We start from the raw sequence: 17,191 nt of genomic DNA on the forward strand, positions 1-17,191 counted from the left end.
GACCAATTATCACCCGATCAGTCCACTCTCAACCATCAGCAAAAATGAAAGGTATTATCACAATTTCCAATAGTTAAACATTGAAAAAGCCAATGCCTTGAACTCTTAGCCTTTGCCATTGGTTTCCTCCAGCTCCACAGAGTGCAGCTCAGCATCTGAATTGACCCTGAGCTGGATTTTTTACCTCACATACTCACGTTACAGAGGTAGCAATTTCCACCTTCAGAGCATGTTACAAAGAACGTGGATTAATGTTTTGATTACTAATACACTGTACACTTCTCCTGTCTGGAAAACTATTGTTTGCAAATGCCAATTGCCCAGAATTTTCCTGAGCGAACCCAAGCAACTCATGGACTTGTCATAAGACTGTTCAGGCACTACGACAAATCGAGAAGCTCATTAAGGATCAGTGGTATTTGGATAAGTAAAACAAGTTTTAGTACTGTTTTATCATTGCTTTAAGTTTTGGGTAAGTATTTATATCTGTGGTGTTTCTGGTTCACACATTTTTGGTTAGGCATCCAAATGCCATTGTATAATCAAGAAAATTCTGAAACCATAACTTGGTCCCAAGATTTCTGGATTTTCATAGAATTCATAGAATCCCTACAGTGCAAAAGGAGGCCATTCAGCCCATCGAATCTGCACTGACCACAATCCCGCCATTTTAAAGGTTACAGTGCACTGCATTCAAATCATTCAAATCAGTATTTATCTTCTCTTTTCCTGTTATTCTAGGAAATGAGCAATTATTGCACTGCAGTGACCTCTGGAAGAATCTGCTAGCACATTGCAGGAAGAAAAACGCTTTGGTGAATGCTGATGAGATTACTACTGTGAGGAGATAATTGGGACATTGCAGCCCAACAACTAACAGGGAACTCAGGATTTTTCAGACTTGCTATTTTGTACTTGAAAACCTTACATATTAGTCATTGGATTCCAGGTCTAGACTTCCAACGTGCATTGACTCCACTTCATCTGATTCCTATGGCACTGTTGAAAGTAAATTTTTGTTTAACCAAATGGGTAATGGTTTAGCTCAAATCATTGATGCAAGTATGAAAGAGTCAACGATAGTCCTATTGAATTATAATAATTGATGCCTTGGTCTTGATCTCTTACATCATGTACTGCATATTATCTCAGAAATTCAGAATGTGAGAATTTTATAATTTAGTTGCTGGTTTACAAACAAAAAAAGGAATAAGTTTAGAATTGTGAGTAAAAAATACATCGTGAATCTGACTTTTAAGTTCAGAAGCACATTCAGAATTTTCTCCTTAGATTTTAATATAATAATTAATGTTTGAACAAATTAAAGCTACATTCCAAGCTATTGGAAGTCTTTAGGACTGCCTGTATTTTGGGGACCAAAATTTATTGCTGTGTCACATTTGCCATTCGATAATTAGAAGGGAAATATATTTTGCTTGTGCCTATTTTGAAAGGGGAAGCCACATTCCATTTTAAACTTTAAAGAACATTTTTAACCGAAAATTATTTAAAGAAATGTAAGCTGATTCCTGTCGCTTCTTCTTTTACTTTACCATATGACTAAATGTGTTTTCAGGTAGTGGTATCTGGCTCCCATTCCAGTCTAGCAAAGGCAAGTTTATTAAATATGAAGTAATTCGTACTGGTTAATTCAGATTATCATCCTGTCAGGGAGTTCTTCATTTGGAGTCCATCTGATGATATAATGGAACAACAATGACCTTCACAGCAGCAATGTAACAATAGGGACTCTGGTTCAAGTCAGAGCCGGCTATGGTTTAGATTTAGATTTTTAACACTTTAATCTTCCAGACAACTCCAATCCACTTTCTTAGGTTAAAATTTCTCTCCTTGCGTCATCCTGACAGCTTACTTTCCCAACTATCATTGAATCATCAGCGAGCGTGATTGGATTATATTTGATCTGTGCTTCTAAGTGATTAATACAGATTAGAAATAGCTGAGATCCCAGCATTGACCCGTGTGGTACTCCCCAAACAATAGCCTGCCAACCTGAAACTGACCCTTTCATCCTACTCTCTGCTTCCTATCCTTTAACCAATCCTCAATGAATGCTGTTGTATAATCTCCGCAACCTTTTATCTGATGTGACAATCTCTTGTGTGACACTTAGTTCAGTGCCTTTTGAAAATCCAACTTTCGTACATGTACAGGTTCATCGTTATCTACCTTGTTATATCTACAAAAAAAGTCAATAGATTTGTCAAATACAATTTCCCTTTTATAAATGATCCTGCTTAAGTTGTACCTTAGAAAAATGACTTTTAGCACTGCAAGCAGAAAGTGCATTATAAATAGGGGTTTCATAATTACCTGTGATTTTAAGATTTCTACATTATTGTTAACACCGCCATTCCTGTGTATAGTGTCTGGAAGTGACACCAAGCATCTTAAGATGCAGCTTTTATTTTTAAGAAATGAATTTGTCTTGTACGTAATGAAGTGATTTTTTTTTTCAAAAGAATTGAATACTTTTAGATATTTGCTGCTGGAAAGGTTTTGCTTTGCAGCATTGTTATAACTATGTTTCTGAAAATCTTTTTCCAATGCATTTGTATAGCTTCCTTTGTTGCAATGAGATATTTTCCACCCCTCCTCACTGGCCATTCAGCCTTACTGATCCTTCAGGCTGATCTAGGCCATAGATTCCAAAACCAGATCATAGACTACTTGTGTAAAGGCAGAATTCTTCATGAAGAGGTCCAGTTAAGAATTGACTAAGCATGCAGATTTGAGTGACAGACAGCTCTGAGGACTCAGCCTTAGAACATTTTAGTCGGGAGTATTGTTCTCCCCACCTACCGGACAACTCTAATCTTGTATAATCTTTAATCTGCCAGAGGAGGTGGTGGAAGCAGGCACATTAGCAACATTTAAGAGGAATCCAGATGGGTACATGAATAGGATGGGAATAGAGGGATATGGACTGAGTAGGGGCAGAAGGTTTTTTTTAGTTTAGTTAGGACATCATGATTGGCACAGCCTTGGAGGGCCAAACGGCCTATTCCTGTGCTGTACTTTTTTTTCTTTGTTCTTTGTATACTTTGTGATGTGCACCTTAAATGAATTGCCAGTAAGCAACAAACCTAGAAATTGTTTTAAAAATTAACAGACAAAAACTTAATGCATTTAGATGATCTTCCTTTAACTTCCATATAAAGAGACATTAACCTGCTTTTTAAAATATTTTGGATGTGATAGTTTTTTTTTATTAATTACTTGTGCTATTGTATCTTTGTATCACTAGATCCAGCTTGATGAAGCAGTAGATTCTCCTCACATTAATTAATTCTGCAATGTAAATGGCGGGAGGGTGAGGTTCAGAGATTATCTTCCTGATTAGAGTGTAGGACTGTTAGAATGTAAGAATGGAAGACTCAATGGGTTATTTTTCTCCAGTTGGACTATTTCATCATCAAGTTCTGATTAGGAAATACAGGTGGACCATTTTTATTTCCTAGAATAAATGCATATTATGGGCCCACTTTGATCTCTTATAAAACCCACTTGCTAACACAGAATTAAAATGGGGTCCATTTAAACTGTGATTAATCAGGTTTTGATGTAGTCATCTTTCCAATGCTTTAACTGAGCCAGCACCAGTGCACTAGGGTGAAGTGTTAGCTTGGAGATAGTCTTCAATTTGAACTTAATCTATGCTTTCAAAAAAATGCCAATCCTTATGTCATTTTTTATACACAACACCTCTCCATAATCACATTAACTCTGTTAGTAATGTTTGGATCATTTTACCACATCTGTTTTTCTGAAGTGCTTTAATTTGGAGCAAACAAGTTAACTGTGGGTTTCTGATACTGAATAGCTGCTACAACCTTTCCATGTTGTTGATTGAGTGTCAGCTCTCTTCCACCTGGAGCACCGAAATAGAATAACCTCTGGTTTTATTTAAAGTGCACACTTAGCAATCTATAAATCCCAAAGCACAACAGTTAAGTGCAATTATAATAAACTGAGACCAAAAATGATTTTTTTGTTCTTTGTTTCTGTGGTAATTAAATTTTTCTTTAAGACTAAATAAGTACATCGACGAGAACTTATGTTCTATGGATTGATGTGATTTGGAGCCGGTGTCTTTGTACTTTTTCGATGCACTTGTTAAGTATTTGTAATAAATTGCAATAATTGATCTTGTTATGTTGCTATATGTTTTTGTATGGAGGCAGAAAAACTGGTGCAATATGTGTACTTACATGACAAGCAGTAATCTTGTGCAGATTGCAATGAACAGAATTTTTGAATGTATCACTGTTTGATAGGGCTTTCATCTATTATACTGAAGTTTAAATAGTAATAGAATCAAAAACGTGTTTGTAAAAAGACAATGTTTTATCCTTAGCATATTCTTACTTTGAAAAATGTTAGTTTTGAAGATTTGACTATATTTTTTACATTTAATAAAGAATATGTGTAAGGAAGGTGTATTCAGATGCATTTTCTTTTAGACATTGTGCCACCAACCTTAACCGCAACTTCCTGCATTGACATTTCCTGTTACCAATTTACCTTGGGCCTTATCTACACAAATCTGTTGCTTGGCAAGAACTGGCCTTACTAAATATTTAGAATGACATATGGAATCAACCAGCATCACCCAGCCACATAACTGGGATACCTTTAAAAACCTTCTTTTTGGGTTGGTTCTTTCACGTCTTTTTCTGTCCAGATCTGAGGCATAAGAAGTTTGTTGGTCAGTTTTTTAATGAAATTCTTCCAATGATTGACAGCCTAGAAATTTAAGTCCGATTCTACTCTGCAATCTCTGCATGCACCCCCCCACCACCTGACCACCCAACCCAACTCTCACCCCAGCCAGAAATCAGGTAGCATTGTGGCTGACAAGCGCCAGGGACCCAGGTTCGATTCCTGGCTTGGGTCATGTCTGTGTGAAGTTTGCATATTCTCCCCGTGTCTGTGGGGGTTTCCTCCAGGTGTCCCAGTTTCCTCTTATAACCTGAAAGATGTGCTGATTAGGTGCATTGGCCATGCTAAATTCTTCCTCAGTGTACCCGAACAGGTGCCGGATTGTGGCGACTAGGGGATTTTCACAGTAACTTCACTGCAGTGTTAATGTAAGCCTCCTTGTGACTAATAAATAAACTTATCTAAATCTCAGATGGTGAGGCCTTTGCAGCCTGTCCTCAATTTTCTTCTGTTCATTCCTGTTCAAAGGCTGCTCCTTTCCTTTCCACTCTTGAGCTCCCAACTGATTGCCTCCCCGTATACCAATTCACCAGTACTCCCAGGGTCTGCAATGTTTACAGCTCTGTGCTTTCGCATGGAAGGACAGGATACTGCTCTCCTCCAGTCTGGCTCTAAATGGCCTGTATGTGCCAGTCTCTGCCAAGGTTTACACAGCTGTTGGTCTTTCTATTTTCTGAGCATTTCTGCATACTTAATTCAGTTTCTGGTTCATTTAACGTTATGGTGCCAGCTTCCCTGCAGTACCACTGGCAGGAACCCTGCTGTGGAGATGCTGGCGTTGGACTGGGGTAAACACAGTAAGTCAAGACTTCTTACTGAGGAACCCTGTTGACAGTCCACCACATATTGGAAATTACCCCAAACCAATATGGGCACAGGTCAGAGGTCACTGTAATTTAGGGAAGCTGGGTAGTGATCCCGACACCTAAAACTCCTCTGAGAGATAGAAAATTCAAGCTGAATTTCCCCCAATCATTAAAAGCTGTGATTACTGAGAAATTTTGAGGTGCATGTGCCCTAAGAAATGATTGGCCAAATCACTTCTACCTCTACTGCTTTGGCCCAATACCTTCTTGTTTCTCCAGCATTGCATTTTGGGTTGGCGGGAGTGTACCCTAATGATGCACTGGGGAGTCGCTCTTGGAGGTTCCCTGATAGGGGTTTACCTGACAATTGTTCAGAGCACTAACTTCCACTGGAGAGTTGCACTGTGCCAGGGCACTCGTAAATGTATTTGTCCATATTCACAGTCGTCACAAGTAGGGGCACATTGGGGACATCTCTCTTTAAGTAAATGTGTTTGTCTTGAAGGCTTGTGATTCAGCTCAAAGGTCACATTCCGTCAATCTTTTTTTTTGATAGCTTTGGAATGTGTGACTAATGACTGAAGTGGGGGTGGGGAGGGGGAAACAGGATATCAAACTTTGAAGGCGTGCTGGAGTAAATGTGTAAGCTGGTGTGTATATGGAGAAAGATTGCATGTAAGGGCTTCAGATCTTGCTCATTAAAGATGAATGGATATATTTAAAGAAACCTGTTGCCTAAGTGTGGCACGAGGTTCTCTAGAAACTGTTGCCACATTAAAGCATCCCTGGTGCCACAGCTATCCATCTGGTCTCAGCTAGGGGCATTCCCTAGCCTCATGCTTGCCATTGTCCTCCGTTGACTAATTCCCTTCTGGTGTTTCCTCATCCTCCCGTGTCTCGCCTCTTTGTATTGCAATGGAGTGTGGGACACAGCAAACCACAGCCATCAGGGCCATTTGTGAGAGGGAGTGCTGAAATGCACCTCCTGAATGGTCCTGAAAAGCACCCTGAGGAGGTGAATTGCCTGCTCGATCAGTGCTGGCATGACTCTCGTTGTGTCTTTTCTCCATCAGATCTTCAGATCCTCATATGCATCATCAGCCATCCCTTGAGAGGATTGCCCTTATTGTCTAAAAGGCACGCCTCCGTATTAGGCTAGTGAAAAGATCATGAATTTGAGAATTGCTGAGAGTATAGGCATCATGGTTGCTGCATGAGCCCTGTCATTTGTGGTCACAGATCAGCAGCACAGTGATTGAATGGAATCTCTTTCTGTTAAGGAATGTGCAGGGCTGTCCTGCTATTTATATGTGTATTATTGGTGGTTCCCTGCACTCTGGAGAAGCCAACAATCACAGCAGATCCTCGGGCTGTCTCGATCCAGCTTGGGCATCACGGATATAAACGATGTGATTGCTGGCCCTTCGGAACATTAAATCCGGGAACACGTTGATGTAATGGTGTGCAGTTGGCTGCGTTATCCCTGTCAGCTCTCTGGAAAATGCCTGAAAAGAGTCTGTCATGAAAATGTTCAGTGCCCCTGTGACCTACAGGCTGACGATCATGAGGTGGCCCTCAAGGAAGTTTGACAAAGTGTATTCAGTCAGCATCACATAAAGGGTTGTCTTTGAGAGCTTCATCGCCCTTGGTATCGAGTCTCTGTATATCGCTGATGCACCATAATGTCTTCTGCGTCTCTGATAAGGCTCTCGAAGCTCTTGCTGATAATTGGGGCCTGCCACTACTCCAACCCCATCCTGCAGACCCAGAGTCTCCTGGCCCTCCCTCTCATCCCTCAGTGCTCTCACACTTTGCCTCCTCCTCATTCAAGGCTGTGTTTCCTACCAAGAGAACAATCCCCATCTGTGTACAAGAATTGACACTACTCATCCCTGGTTTATAAACAGAATATTAAATAAGGTGTCAGGAGACCTCTGTCAATTAAATGAGAACCCTATTGAAGAGACAACATTTGAAATTCTATTATGACCAGTGAAATGAACACTTCATGTAGCCAAAAGATTCTGAACTGCAAGGCTGAAATTAAAATCCCATCCAACCAAGCTAACCCTTAAAAAATAGGTATCCATCTGATGGAAATCTGATCTTGAAGGCATATTATTGTCTTCTAGCCACTAATGACCTCAATAAAATTTAAGTTGACATTTAAATAATATGGATGGGTTTAATTTGGCCTGTGCATGGTATTATCTGAAGCCAGTACGATAGCGTCAGGAACAACAACTGACGTTATCACGCCAAGCGGAAAATGCTCCCAATTGCCGAGAATAAACTCTCCCCCACAGAGTGATTAGACCACAGAAGGAGGCCATTCAGCCTGCAATACTCATACTAGCTCTTTGTAAGAGCAAGTCTGTTAGTCCTATTGCCTGGCCTTTTCACCATAACCTCCAATCATAATGTGTGAATTGTTTTTGTTGTCCTGTGCCTCTATGATGGGATTCTACAATGGTGTCATTAGCCGTTCAGGGGGTGGATACCCCTTGTCACTGAAGAACCATCCTCAGTTAGAGGCTACTCAGTGGCTTGAACAGTTGAGGTACCTAAGACTACTTCTGTATGAATTCATCATGGCAGCTTCATGGAAACTTTACAAATGCTTACAGGATTTGTTTCAGTAGTCATGTATTAGTTGCACGTTTTAGGAATCCCTTCTTATCGGCAAATATACCTAGCTGAGTGGACAATGCCTTAATGGCCACATGGATATAGTCTATTGTACACCACACCTGACAGAATGCTTCAGTGGAGGTAAAGCCAGCAGCCCTCTGGGCCTAACTGGCAGCAGCCATTTGGAATCTGAAGTAATCTGATGCCTTCACATACGATGCATAGTCATTTGTGACCCAGTTATGCACAGCTGATTGCAAGATCCTGCCGATGTCAGCACTCTCACCATGGAATGATCTGGCTATGAAGAAATACAGTATGATCGCTAAAAACAATGGGTGATCACCCCTCCTTCCATCCTTTGATCCTCCTCTAAAAGGGTACAGAAATCTCTGACCACTCATCACAGCTTTTGGAGGCACTGCTGCTCCTGAAGGTCCAGGGAAGCTGGCACTTTGCCTATTCACCTTGCAGTGAGGGTAATGCTGTCATATATATATTGGCCCTTGATCAATCCCTTTGTGTTATCCAGCTGCATTTGGGTGCCTTGCCTGTTGTAAGTGTTGTCTCTCTGCCAATGGCTACTGAGACATCTCATGCTGTTGTCCCTCAGGAGACCACTCAGCCTCAGATTACGAGGAACCCTGGTTCCTCTATAGCCTCCAATCTACAAGGACTTGTAGCCAGATTGTGGTGTAGGAGCCTTCAACATCTACTTCTCTGCAATGTCAGTAGCAGCCGTTTCTACGAACAACTGCTACAATAGCAAGCTTTTACATTTGGCTGGCCCTTGCACTGCATTTTTATTCTTTTATATTCCTGAGTGCATCTTTTCTCAATGACATTCTACTGTGTAATCACCTCCTGTGAATCAACTAGTTGCTGACAAGTGTGTGAATCTCATGCGCTGCTGACAAAATTCCATTGTCTTGGGAAAACTGTAGATAATTGATAATTAATGCCCTCAATTGGCTTCCTGCCACTGCTGGGCAGGATGCTTTTGGGAAAAGTGAGAGTGGGTGGGAACATGTCAGCTAACTGATACACCAGCTTATTTAGTTATTTTCTGCAGCTCCATTCCCGTGCCCTGAACCCCACCTCCTCCACCATGCCTCTCACCCATCTGCCTCAGCCTCTCATCATGCCTCCAAGCCCCTGACACCCCCCATCACCAAGCCTCCAACCTCTCTCCCTCAGTTCACTACCATGCCTCCAACCCCTTGACAGGCCTCCATCACCATGCCTCCAACCCCCTAATATACCCTCAAAGCCCCCCACCCAACCCCACTCCTACCATGCTTTCACTATGTTTCCCACATCTGGCCACAATTGCTAAAATTCCTTTGATTTGCAGTTGTATCTATATTATTAATAGTGCTACTCTTCCTTTCCCAATTCTGTCATCCCTTGTAAAGATCCTGTCGCCTGGAATATTTTTCCCTCACTTGCTATGAGGTGGTAGCCATCTCTCTGTAACAGTTGCTGGGGTGCATTGCCTCTAACTCAGTTGTTTTACTTTATCTGCTACATGTAGCAGATAAAGTACTATCAGTGATTTGATGCTTCTCCAGAAGATGCACAGTTGAAAATGCTGCAATTGTCATTAAGTAGAAATCACTGAACTGATGAAAATCTGCATTTTTATGCTATTAGCCTCGCTGTAAAAACATGTGAAAATGTTAGATCATGTTTGAATGAAATGTAATTGCATGTTTAATGATGTACTAAGTTAGTAATCACCACTTAACATTCTCCCTGAACTATTAATTTTATATTTATGGAGCATCAAATTTCTTCATGACGATAAAATAAATTCACATTTGAATATAATATTTTAGAAAAATGTTCATGACATTCATCCCATGGCTATGTCAAAATCATTCATTTTACTCTCTGCAAAGTTTTAATTAACTGGGCAGCATAGTGGCGCAATGGTTAGCATGGCTGTCTCACAGCGCCAGGGACCCAGGTTTGATTCCCAGATTGGGCGGCTCTCTGTATGGAGTTTGCAAGTTCTCCCCGTGTCTGCGTGGGTTTCCTCTGGGTGCTCCGTTTTCCACCCACAGTCCAAAGATGTGCTGGTTAGGTTGATTGGGCATGCTAAATTCTCCCTTTGCGTCAGAAGGTTAACAGTGTAAATAAGTTATGGGGATAGAGGCTGGGTAGGATAATGATTGATGCAGACTTGATGGGCCAAATGGCCTCTTTCTGCGCTGTAGGGATTTTATGAATGAAAAGTTCAGTGAATTGGTTGAAGAGCCTTGCCCTTCCCACACATCATTGATCTCCTGCAGTAAATGTCATGCTGGATCAGACGCGTGATAAAAAATTTGTGGGCAGCTGCCAACACGGTGAACGGTGAGCATTGCACCTTTGTTGCGGACCTCAAAATTCAGGCCAATACACTTTTGGTGTAGCACCCTAACCCCACCACTCCCCTCCCCAGGTGCTCCAACAGCCTCCAAACTAGCAATAGTGATCTACCTCTAGGTATCTGAGGAGGCTATATAAATTGCAAGATTTATGCAACCAAAATTTTGTAAGACTGCAACAAACAATTCTTAGAAAAGTTGGCTCTGACAGAAGGTCATCCAGACATGAAACATTGGCTTTATTCTCTCTCAGCAGATGCTGTCAGACCTGCTGAGATTTTCCAGCATTTTCTGTTTTTGTTTCAGATTCCAGCATACGCAATATTTTGCTTATATCTTAATGAAGTAGAATGGCTTAGTATTTTTTCTGAGTTAGTTGAATGTTCTAACAAGAAAACTGCCCCAAAATAAAAATATTTTTTCATGGAGTATTGCCAAATCTAAAACAGAGGTTTGAAAGCTTTGTTGTGGAAATAAATGTTCAAATGATGCAATTTTAATTGAAAAGAAAATTAAATTTTGGGCCAGAAACTATATTATTAATGTGAAATAATGATGTGTCATATGAGGCTCATCTATTATTTGCCCTCTTTGAAAAATGATCACAATATTTTCTCCCCTACAGAGCAGTTTAGAATGCTTATGATGTAATATGCAAATATATGTTCACATTACTGAGTAGATTTCTCTCCTTTTGTAACGTTTATAATGTATTGCAAAATAAATCATTACAGTATATCTAATATCAATTTTTACATTAACTCAGCATGAATATCTTTCATCATAATGTTTTGAACTGGTAACTCTTGGGTGTTACAAGGACTTCAATGTAGTGACAGTAACGTGTGTCAATCTTGTCCCCTGAGTTCAAGTGCATGAGCGAAGGAAAACAATTGTGCAAGGTTATAGAATGATAACATTTTATATCCATCTTAAAAAAATACAAGGAACAAACTAAAACATGCCAGATTTCCTTTGCATATTAGCCACACAAATTGCTTACTTTATTGTGTTAAACTAAGCATGAAAAAGGAAGTTGAACATGAAGGTACTATCACAGAAGGCAAACCAAAACAAGTTGCTATTCACGATCCAGAGAACATTTTTTATTGGATTTGCATAAACTATGACAACAGAATACAGAATCAATCGACTTAACTGCTGTTTTATACAGCCTATTGTAAACTTAATAGCAAAAATATTTGTGCATTCGAAACAATACATTTATACTTTCAATACTGCATCTATTTTGGCAGTGCCCTCTCTCTCACATCTAGATTTAAATAGCTTTGGTTCTCCTATAAATCTGAACCCTCTTCAGAGTAATCATTTGCATCAGCATCATCTGATCTGACCGAAACTCGGAAATGGCGCCGCAGGAAACCACCATATCTTTTTTGGTTATCCCATTTATACCTGGGTCTGCCAATTCTTCTCATGAAACCTCCATACCTCTTTTGCAGTTCCATATCTTGGTTTTCTTCATCACCCAGCTCTGCGCTTCTCTTGTAGCCAAAGCCTTTCATGAATCCTCCATAGCGCTTTAGCTCTTGGGCACTGGGGATGTCGCTGTTTTTTTCCAGCAGATTTTCCATTGCAGCTGTCAGTTCTTGTGACTCTAATTCAGTGGCGCCCCTTTCACCAAACTTTTGCAGAAACCCTCCGTGCTTAAGGTTTTGTCCCTTATAAGCATTGTGTTGGGCTAATTGTTTGGCGTTAACTCTGCTCTTGTCAATCTTCTTCAGGAAACCCCCATAGCGTTTAACAAGGCTATTGTGCTGCTTTCCAAGAAGTGCTTCTGCACTCTCGTCTTCTTTTCCATCAACGCCGGAATCAGCAAGAGTTTCATCCACAATGCCCAACAGGTCAAGCTTGTATGAGTGAAGTGCCTTGTCACATTTTTCCCACTCAGTAGTAGACAATACCACTTCTTCACACTCCAAAGTGCAGGTCTGGAAGGTAGCAGTCAGAAAACAGTATTTTTTTAATGTTAAATTAAACCTTTATTTAACTCAAGACTTGGTATTGCCGAAAATGCTAAGTCTTAAATTAGTTTTAAAATGGCACTGACTTTATTAGAATCAAAAAGAATACAATTTGCACCATGGAGATGTTATTAATGACAAGTAGCACAACAAGGCTCAGCTATGATTTATGCCATTACACAGTGCGGACCATGAAAAGAATTTCTCACAGAATCCCTACAGAAGAAAGCCACTTGGCCCATTGAGTCTGCACAATGAATATTGTCTGAACAGTGAATTTTGAACCAAGGACACCTATTTGACTTGGCAGCATCAGCACAGCTGATACGTGGAAAAGTAAGTAAACACAAATAAGACTAGACGTTTCTGTCAGCAATAACCTGCTGACCCACAAGACTGGATTGTTGCAGTCTTCAACAGTAGACCCTGGGCACTGAAATCACTTTAACAGCATAAACCTAGAGAAAATTCCCAATGCGTCTTGCACGGAAAATCAGATGAGAAAGTTAAGGGTTTTTACATTCAAGTGCGAGTGTTTTTTTATTTTAACAGTACAATATGGAGAGAACTCACGAATTACTCCTCTGGTCCTGAAAAATACATTTTATAAGTGTCTCTCCCACCATTCGACCTGACCTCCCAGGTGTTTTTAACCGTTTCACTTTGGATTTTGGACCTGCAGCATTGGTAGTATTTTGCATTTTGTACTAACATCTCATTGTTTTCCCATTTATGCAAAAACGTTGCTTTACAAATGACCATTATTCGCAAAAGACTTAACAGGGGCAGGAACATTATGGGGATGCGTGCACATTGTTTCGAAGGACAGATCCTTGGTGGAGGAGTTTAGTCGCAGTCACCTGCAACCAGGTAATAGAGATTATTTGCAAATCCAAACAGTGACTAGAACATCGGATTGTACTTCGATGCACAGGCAGGGATCACCCCACAGGGTGTCGCCATCTCGGTCCCATCATCACAACACATATCAAACAGATAAAAGGATTTAAAAATCGATAACATAAAAAAATCTCTCCGTTAATGTCGATCTCAGATTCAAGGCTTTTCAGGAGATTACAAAACGATTGACCACTTGGCCTTCGATGTCACTTTTTTTTATATGTTATCCGCCCGTAAAGCTAGGAAAAGTAGTCTCCCTAGAGCTTGCCTTTGCTGCATTTAAAGTTTTGTACTTCTTTTATTATTAGCTCTGTCGTTAATTAAGGATATTTAATTATCCAGCCACCTCCTCCGGATACGTTTTGGTTCAGAACTACTGTTTTATTCTACGGTGCACCCTCCAGCGCTTTCAATCAATGGATGCCTGGTCCATTGTACTCTTGGCAAATTGCACTGTGTGAGCATTGAGTTATTCTGAGCTGGAATTGAGCATATATATTTATGTCCTTGTCACGTATTGCAACACACATTTCTAATGAATAAAGGTTCTTGTGCACGTTGAAATGTTGCGTATTCTGTCCTTTGAGGATTGGTACATCGTTTCCCTGACCATCCTGAATGTGTTGATCTGGGTGCAGATAAAGTTTGTTAGACAGGCTGCACGTGAACTAAAATTGCTTTATTTTAATTGAGCAAATCAATCGCGCAAATTAATTTAAGATAAATATATGGCTGGCATTTATTTGCGTCCTTTAAGCCTTCGCCATTCATCAAAAGGCTGATGCGGATGAGTAGGACCTCGGAATATAATGAGGCACCGTCCTGTTTCCAGACAATTCATGTTGATAACCAATATTTACAATGCGGCAAAACTGTACATTGTGGGTTTAGTTCTTTTGTCTGTTTAATTGAGCCCAACCCAATGTCCAAAACTATTGATTTCGGGATTGTATTATCGGGTGTAACTGCCTTACCAGTGGTTTGATTGAGCTGTCCAGGACAGAGTTGCAGGTGGAACACCAATTGGCGCAGTCAGTGCGGACCCTGTGCAGTGAACTCAGGAACAATAACAGGACAAACACACTCCACTCCATCACTCGCCCCTGAAACAGAAAGTGGAACATTTTCCAGAATGTTGCTATCGATTCAACTGTAGTCAAAAGAAAATATCGACGTTTCAATAAGGACTTGGGTAATTTTTTGGGGGGTGGGGGAGATACACAATATGCAACAAATCAGGAATAGGAATATACTTAAGATCACATAGAGACATTCCTTCGGAATCTCCTTGAACGCGCTCCACCCTCTTATCCCGAAGTACAATTATATTTTCCAACATTTTTCGCTTTTATTTTCTACTTCCATCATTCTGATTTTTTTGTTTTAGTCTTGGATGTTTTTAAACAATAGGATGAGAAACAGTCCCCAACTTTAGGAACTTGTGTAACATACAAGTTTAGGAACTTGTGTAACATACAAGTTCCTATTCTAAAGGTTGCGATATTATAACCGAATTTCGCAAGTGGCTATTATCAGATACGCACAATGATGTAGATAGATCCAGCGCGTGAGATAGATATCTAAAAAGAGACTTTAGTACTATATGGCAGATTACATCCCTATAGCATGTTCACCTGCGGTAACCTACTTACATACATCTCAACACACAGGACATAGACAAAGAACACATCAACTGTACAAAAAATAGTATCCAATTGTATGGTTATACCCTTTACACAAGAAAATCTTTGATATTGATATAATTTTACTGATGGAACCAACGTTAGAACAAACAAAAAATAAGAAACAAAAATACACTTGAAAGGGGAAGCATCATCAAATAGAATTCAAAGATTAGGCAGCTGGGTTATGATCACTGATGGAAGCTCTCTCAATAACTACGGTCAGATTAGCGGGTAGGTGAATCTGAGGTCCAAGAAATACTTGGTGTGAATTTCAGGCAAGTAGCTATTTCCTGGAGAGGGGCAATGTCGTTTTCTCTTCAGGCAAATGTGATTCTAAACTGAATGCGTTGTTACCTAAAGCAGATTGCATTCAGAGTTCCACTGCACCGTCACATAAATCGGTCCATATCTTTGAGAATAAGTCCAGATGCTCGTTAAAGACCGAGAGCATTGGAGCACAGCTAAAATATCTCACACAAGCTGAAATATCTCACGCAAACTGGAAACTGAGATTTAAACGGTCAACCGAGAAAGGCTAGCGATCAAAAGAGTGAACTTTAGGACAGTTTTTAACTGTTTAGATTTGCCTTTTAAGCTGCATCCCTCTATTCAAAGAGTCATACCAACATAAATCATTGATGAGTACATATTTCCAAGTTACCTGGATATTCCTCGAGAACAAAAAAGTCAGGCTTGTTGCAGGTTCCTGACACAAAGTGCTGACTCCCTTTGTGAGACGCGCTGTGTAAATGGCTCCTGTCCAGTCTGACTTCTCAAGCTTGGTGCTGGTGAGATCCAGGGGTTTTATTCCACACTGCAGCCTCGGGCGCTCGCTATTTATTTACCGCCGGCGTTCTGGTGACATTTGCGACGTCTTTCCCACGTCTTTTGCGAGCCAATGGCTACACCGATAGCAGGATTAATTATGGACCAGCAATTTCCTCAAGTGCTACCAACATATTTCAGAGCGTCTCCGTCGCGGTATTAGAAAGGCGAGAGCAATTCGGGCTTTTAAAAATAACCGACATTAAATTTAAACCCCGACTACATTTGGCTCGTGTCACTTTGGCCATTGACATTTGCTTATTTTAGGATGGACTTTTTTCTTGCTGGAACCGAGCATTCTCCCCTTCACCGGTAACAGCGGCTGGCGGCGCCCCTGTATCTGTTTCACCGATGTGAATTGCACAAAAGTGTAAAAGCGCTCAGCGTCCCCGGACGAAAGCAGCTGCGATTTCTCGGGCAATGATTCTCCAACTGGAATTTGGATTGGAAATTAATGGATTAACACTTTCCATTGAAATTATTTTCCAATTTGTCTCTGTTTCAAGTGGACAATAAAACAGGCGACAGAGGGAAAACATACTGTAATGCGCTGAACTGTTAGTAACAGTGAGAAAACAGTGCCTTTAATAATTTCACCCAACTAAATGGTTGCCTGTAAACTTTCTATTCTGCATTACACGTAGACAATGACAATAAATTAACCTTTCTGAATGATTAATAAACACATTGTCGAAAAATCACAAAGGTAATTGAAGAGATCCTATTATAAGCCTGATGAAACACAAGTTTTTTTTGTGTGTACATATGTATTAACACACTGTAATCTTTGGGTAGGGTTTTATTTCCTCTCTTAATGTTGAACTGATTTGATTATTTCTCCTCTTATCTCACAAATGAGCCACGGTGCAGCCACACAACCTTCCAGACTTGTATCGATCATATTGCATCCCGCTTTGTGTTTTTTTTTAAAAGACAAAATGTGTTCCATCAGGGAGAAGGTGAGCAAGGAACATGGATTTATCCGGCTCACTCGATACAGGCATCTGCATATTGCAAAGCCAAGTTACGCGGGACGCCAGTTCAAACAAGAAAGGACAAGGCGAAACTAGGGTAATAAGAATGAAAGGTTTCCAATCACGATCTTCGTAACCGCTGACGTAAAGAATAGTTCGACATTGTAAGATCACTGAACGAGTGCAATGACGAAACCATAACAATTAAAATTGCGATCCTTGCACGGTCACGTAATCCATTGTATGATCATTGAAAAGAGTAAGTGTAGA

General features: G+C 40.3%; 2 protein-coding genes across 2 annotated transcripts in view; one reads left to right on the forward strand and one right to left on the reverse strand.

Annotated features, from left to right (window-relative positions):
• helz2a (helicase with zinc finger 2a) overlaps positions 1 to 4,413 on the forward strand; it is a 93,927-nt gene extending 89,514 nt beyond the window's left edge. The window contains exon 20 of the mRNA XM_080204959.1: positions 742 to 4,413. Within this exon, the coding sequence (XP_080061085.1) occupies positions 742 to 851 (110 nt within the window). The 3' untranslated portion in view covers positions 852 to 4,413. The remainder of the gene's footprint in view (positions 1 to 741) is intronic.
• Positions 4,414 to 11,471: 7,058 nt separating this feature from the next.
• pdyn (prodynorphin) lies at positions 11,472 to 15,971 on the reverse strand. The gene is made up of 3 exons (XM_080204434.1): positions 15,784 to 15,971; positions 14,412 to 14,540; positions 11,472 to 12,504 (listed from the first exon to the last, which is right to left on the reverse strand). The coding sequence occupies exons 2-3, from the start codon at positions 14,529 to 14,531 to the stop codon at positions 11,851 to 11,853; spliced, it is 774 nt and encodes a 257-aa protein (XP_080060560.1). The 5' UTR covers positions 14,532 to 14,540; positions 15,784 to 15,971; the 3' UTR covers positions 11,472 to 11,850.
• Positions 15,972 to 17,191: the final 1,220 nt, after the last annotated feature.

The sequence above is a fragment of the Carcharhinus amblyrhynchos genome, chromosome 16 (genome assembly GCF_965287045.1).
Source record: "Carcharhinus amblyrhynchos chromosome 16, sCarAmb.v2.hapA, whole genome shotgun sequence".
NCBI lineage: Eukaryota > Metazoa > Chordata > Chondrichthyes > Carcharhiniformes > Carcharhinidae > Carcharhinus > Carcharhinus amblyrhynchos.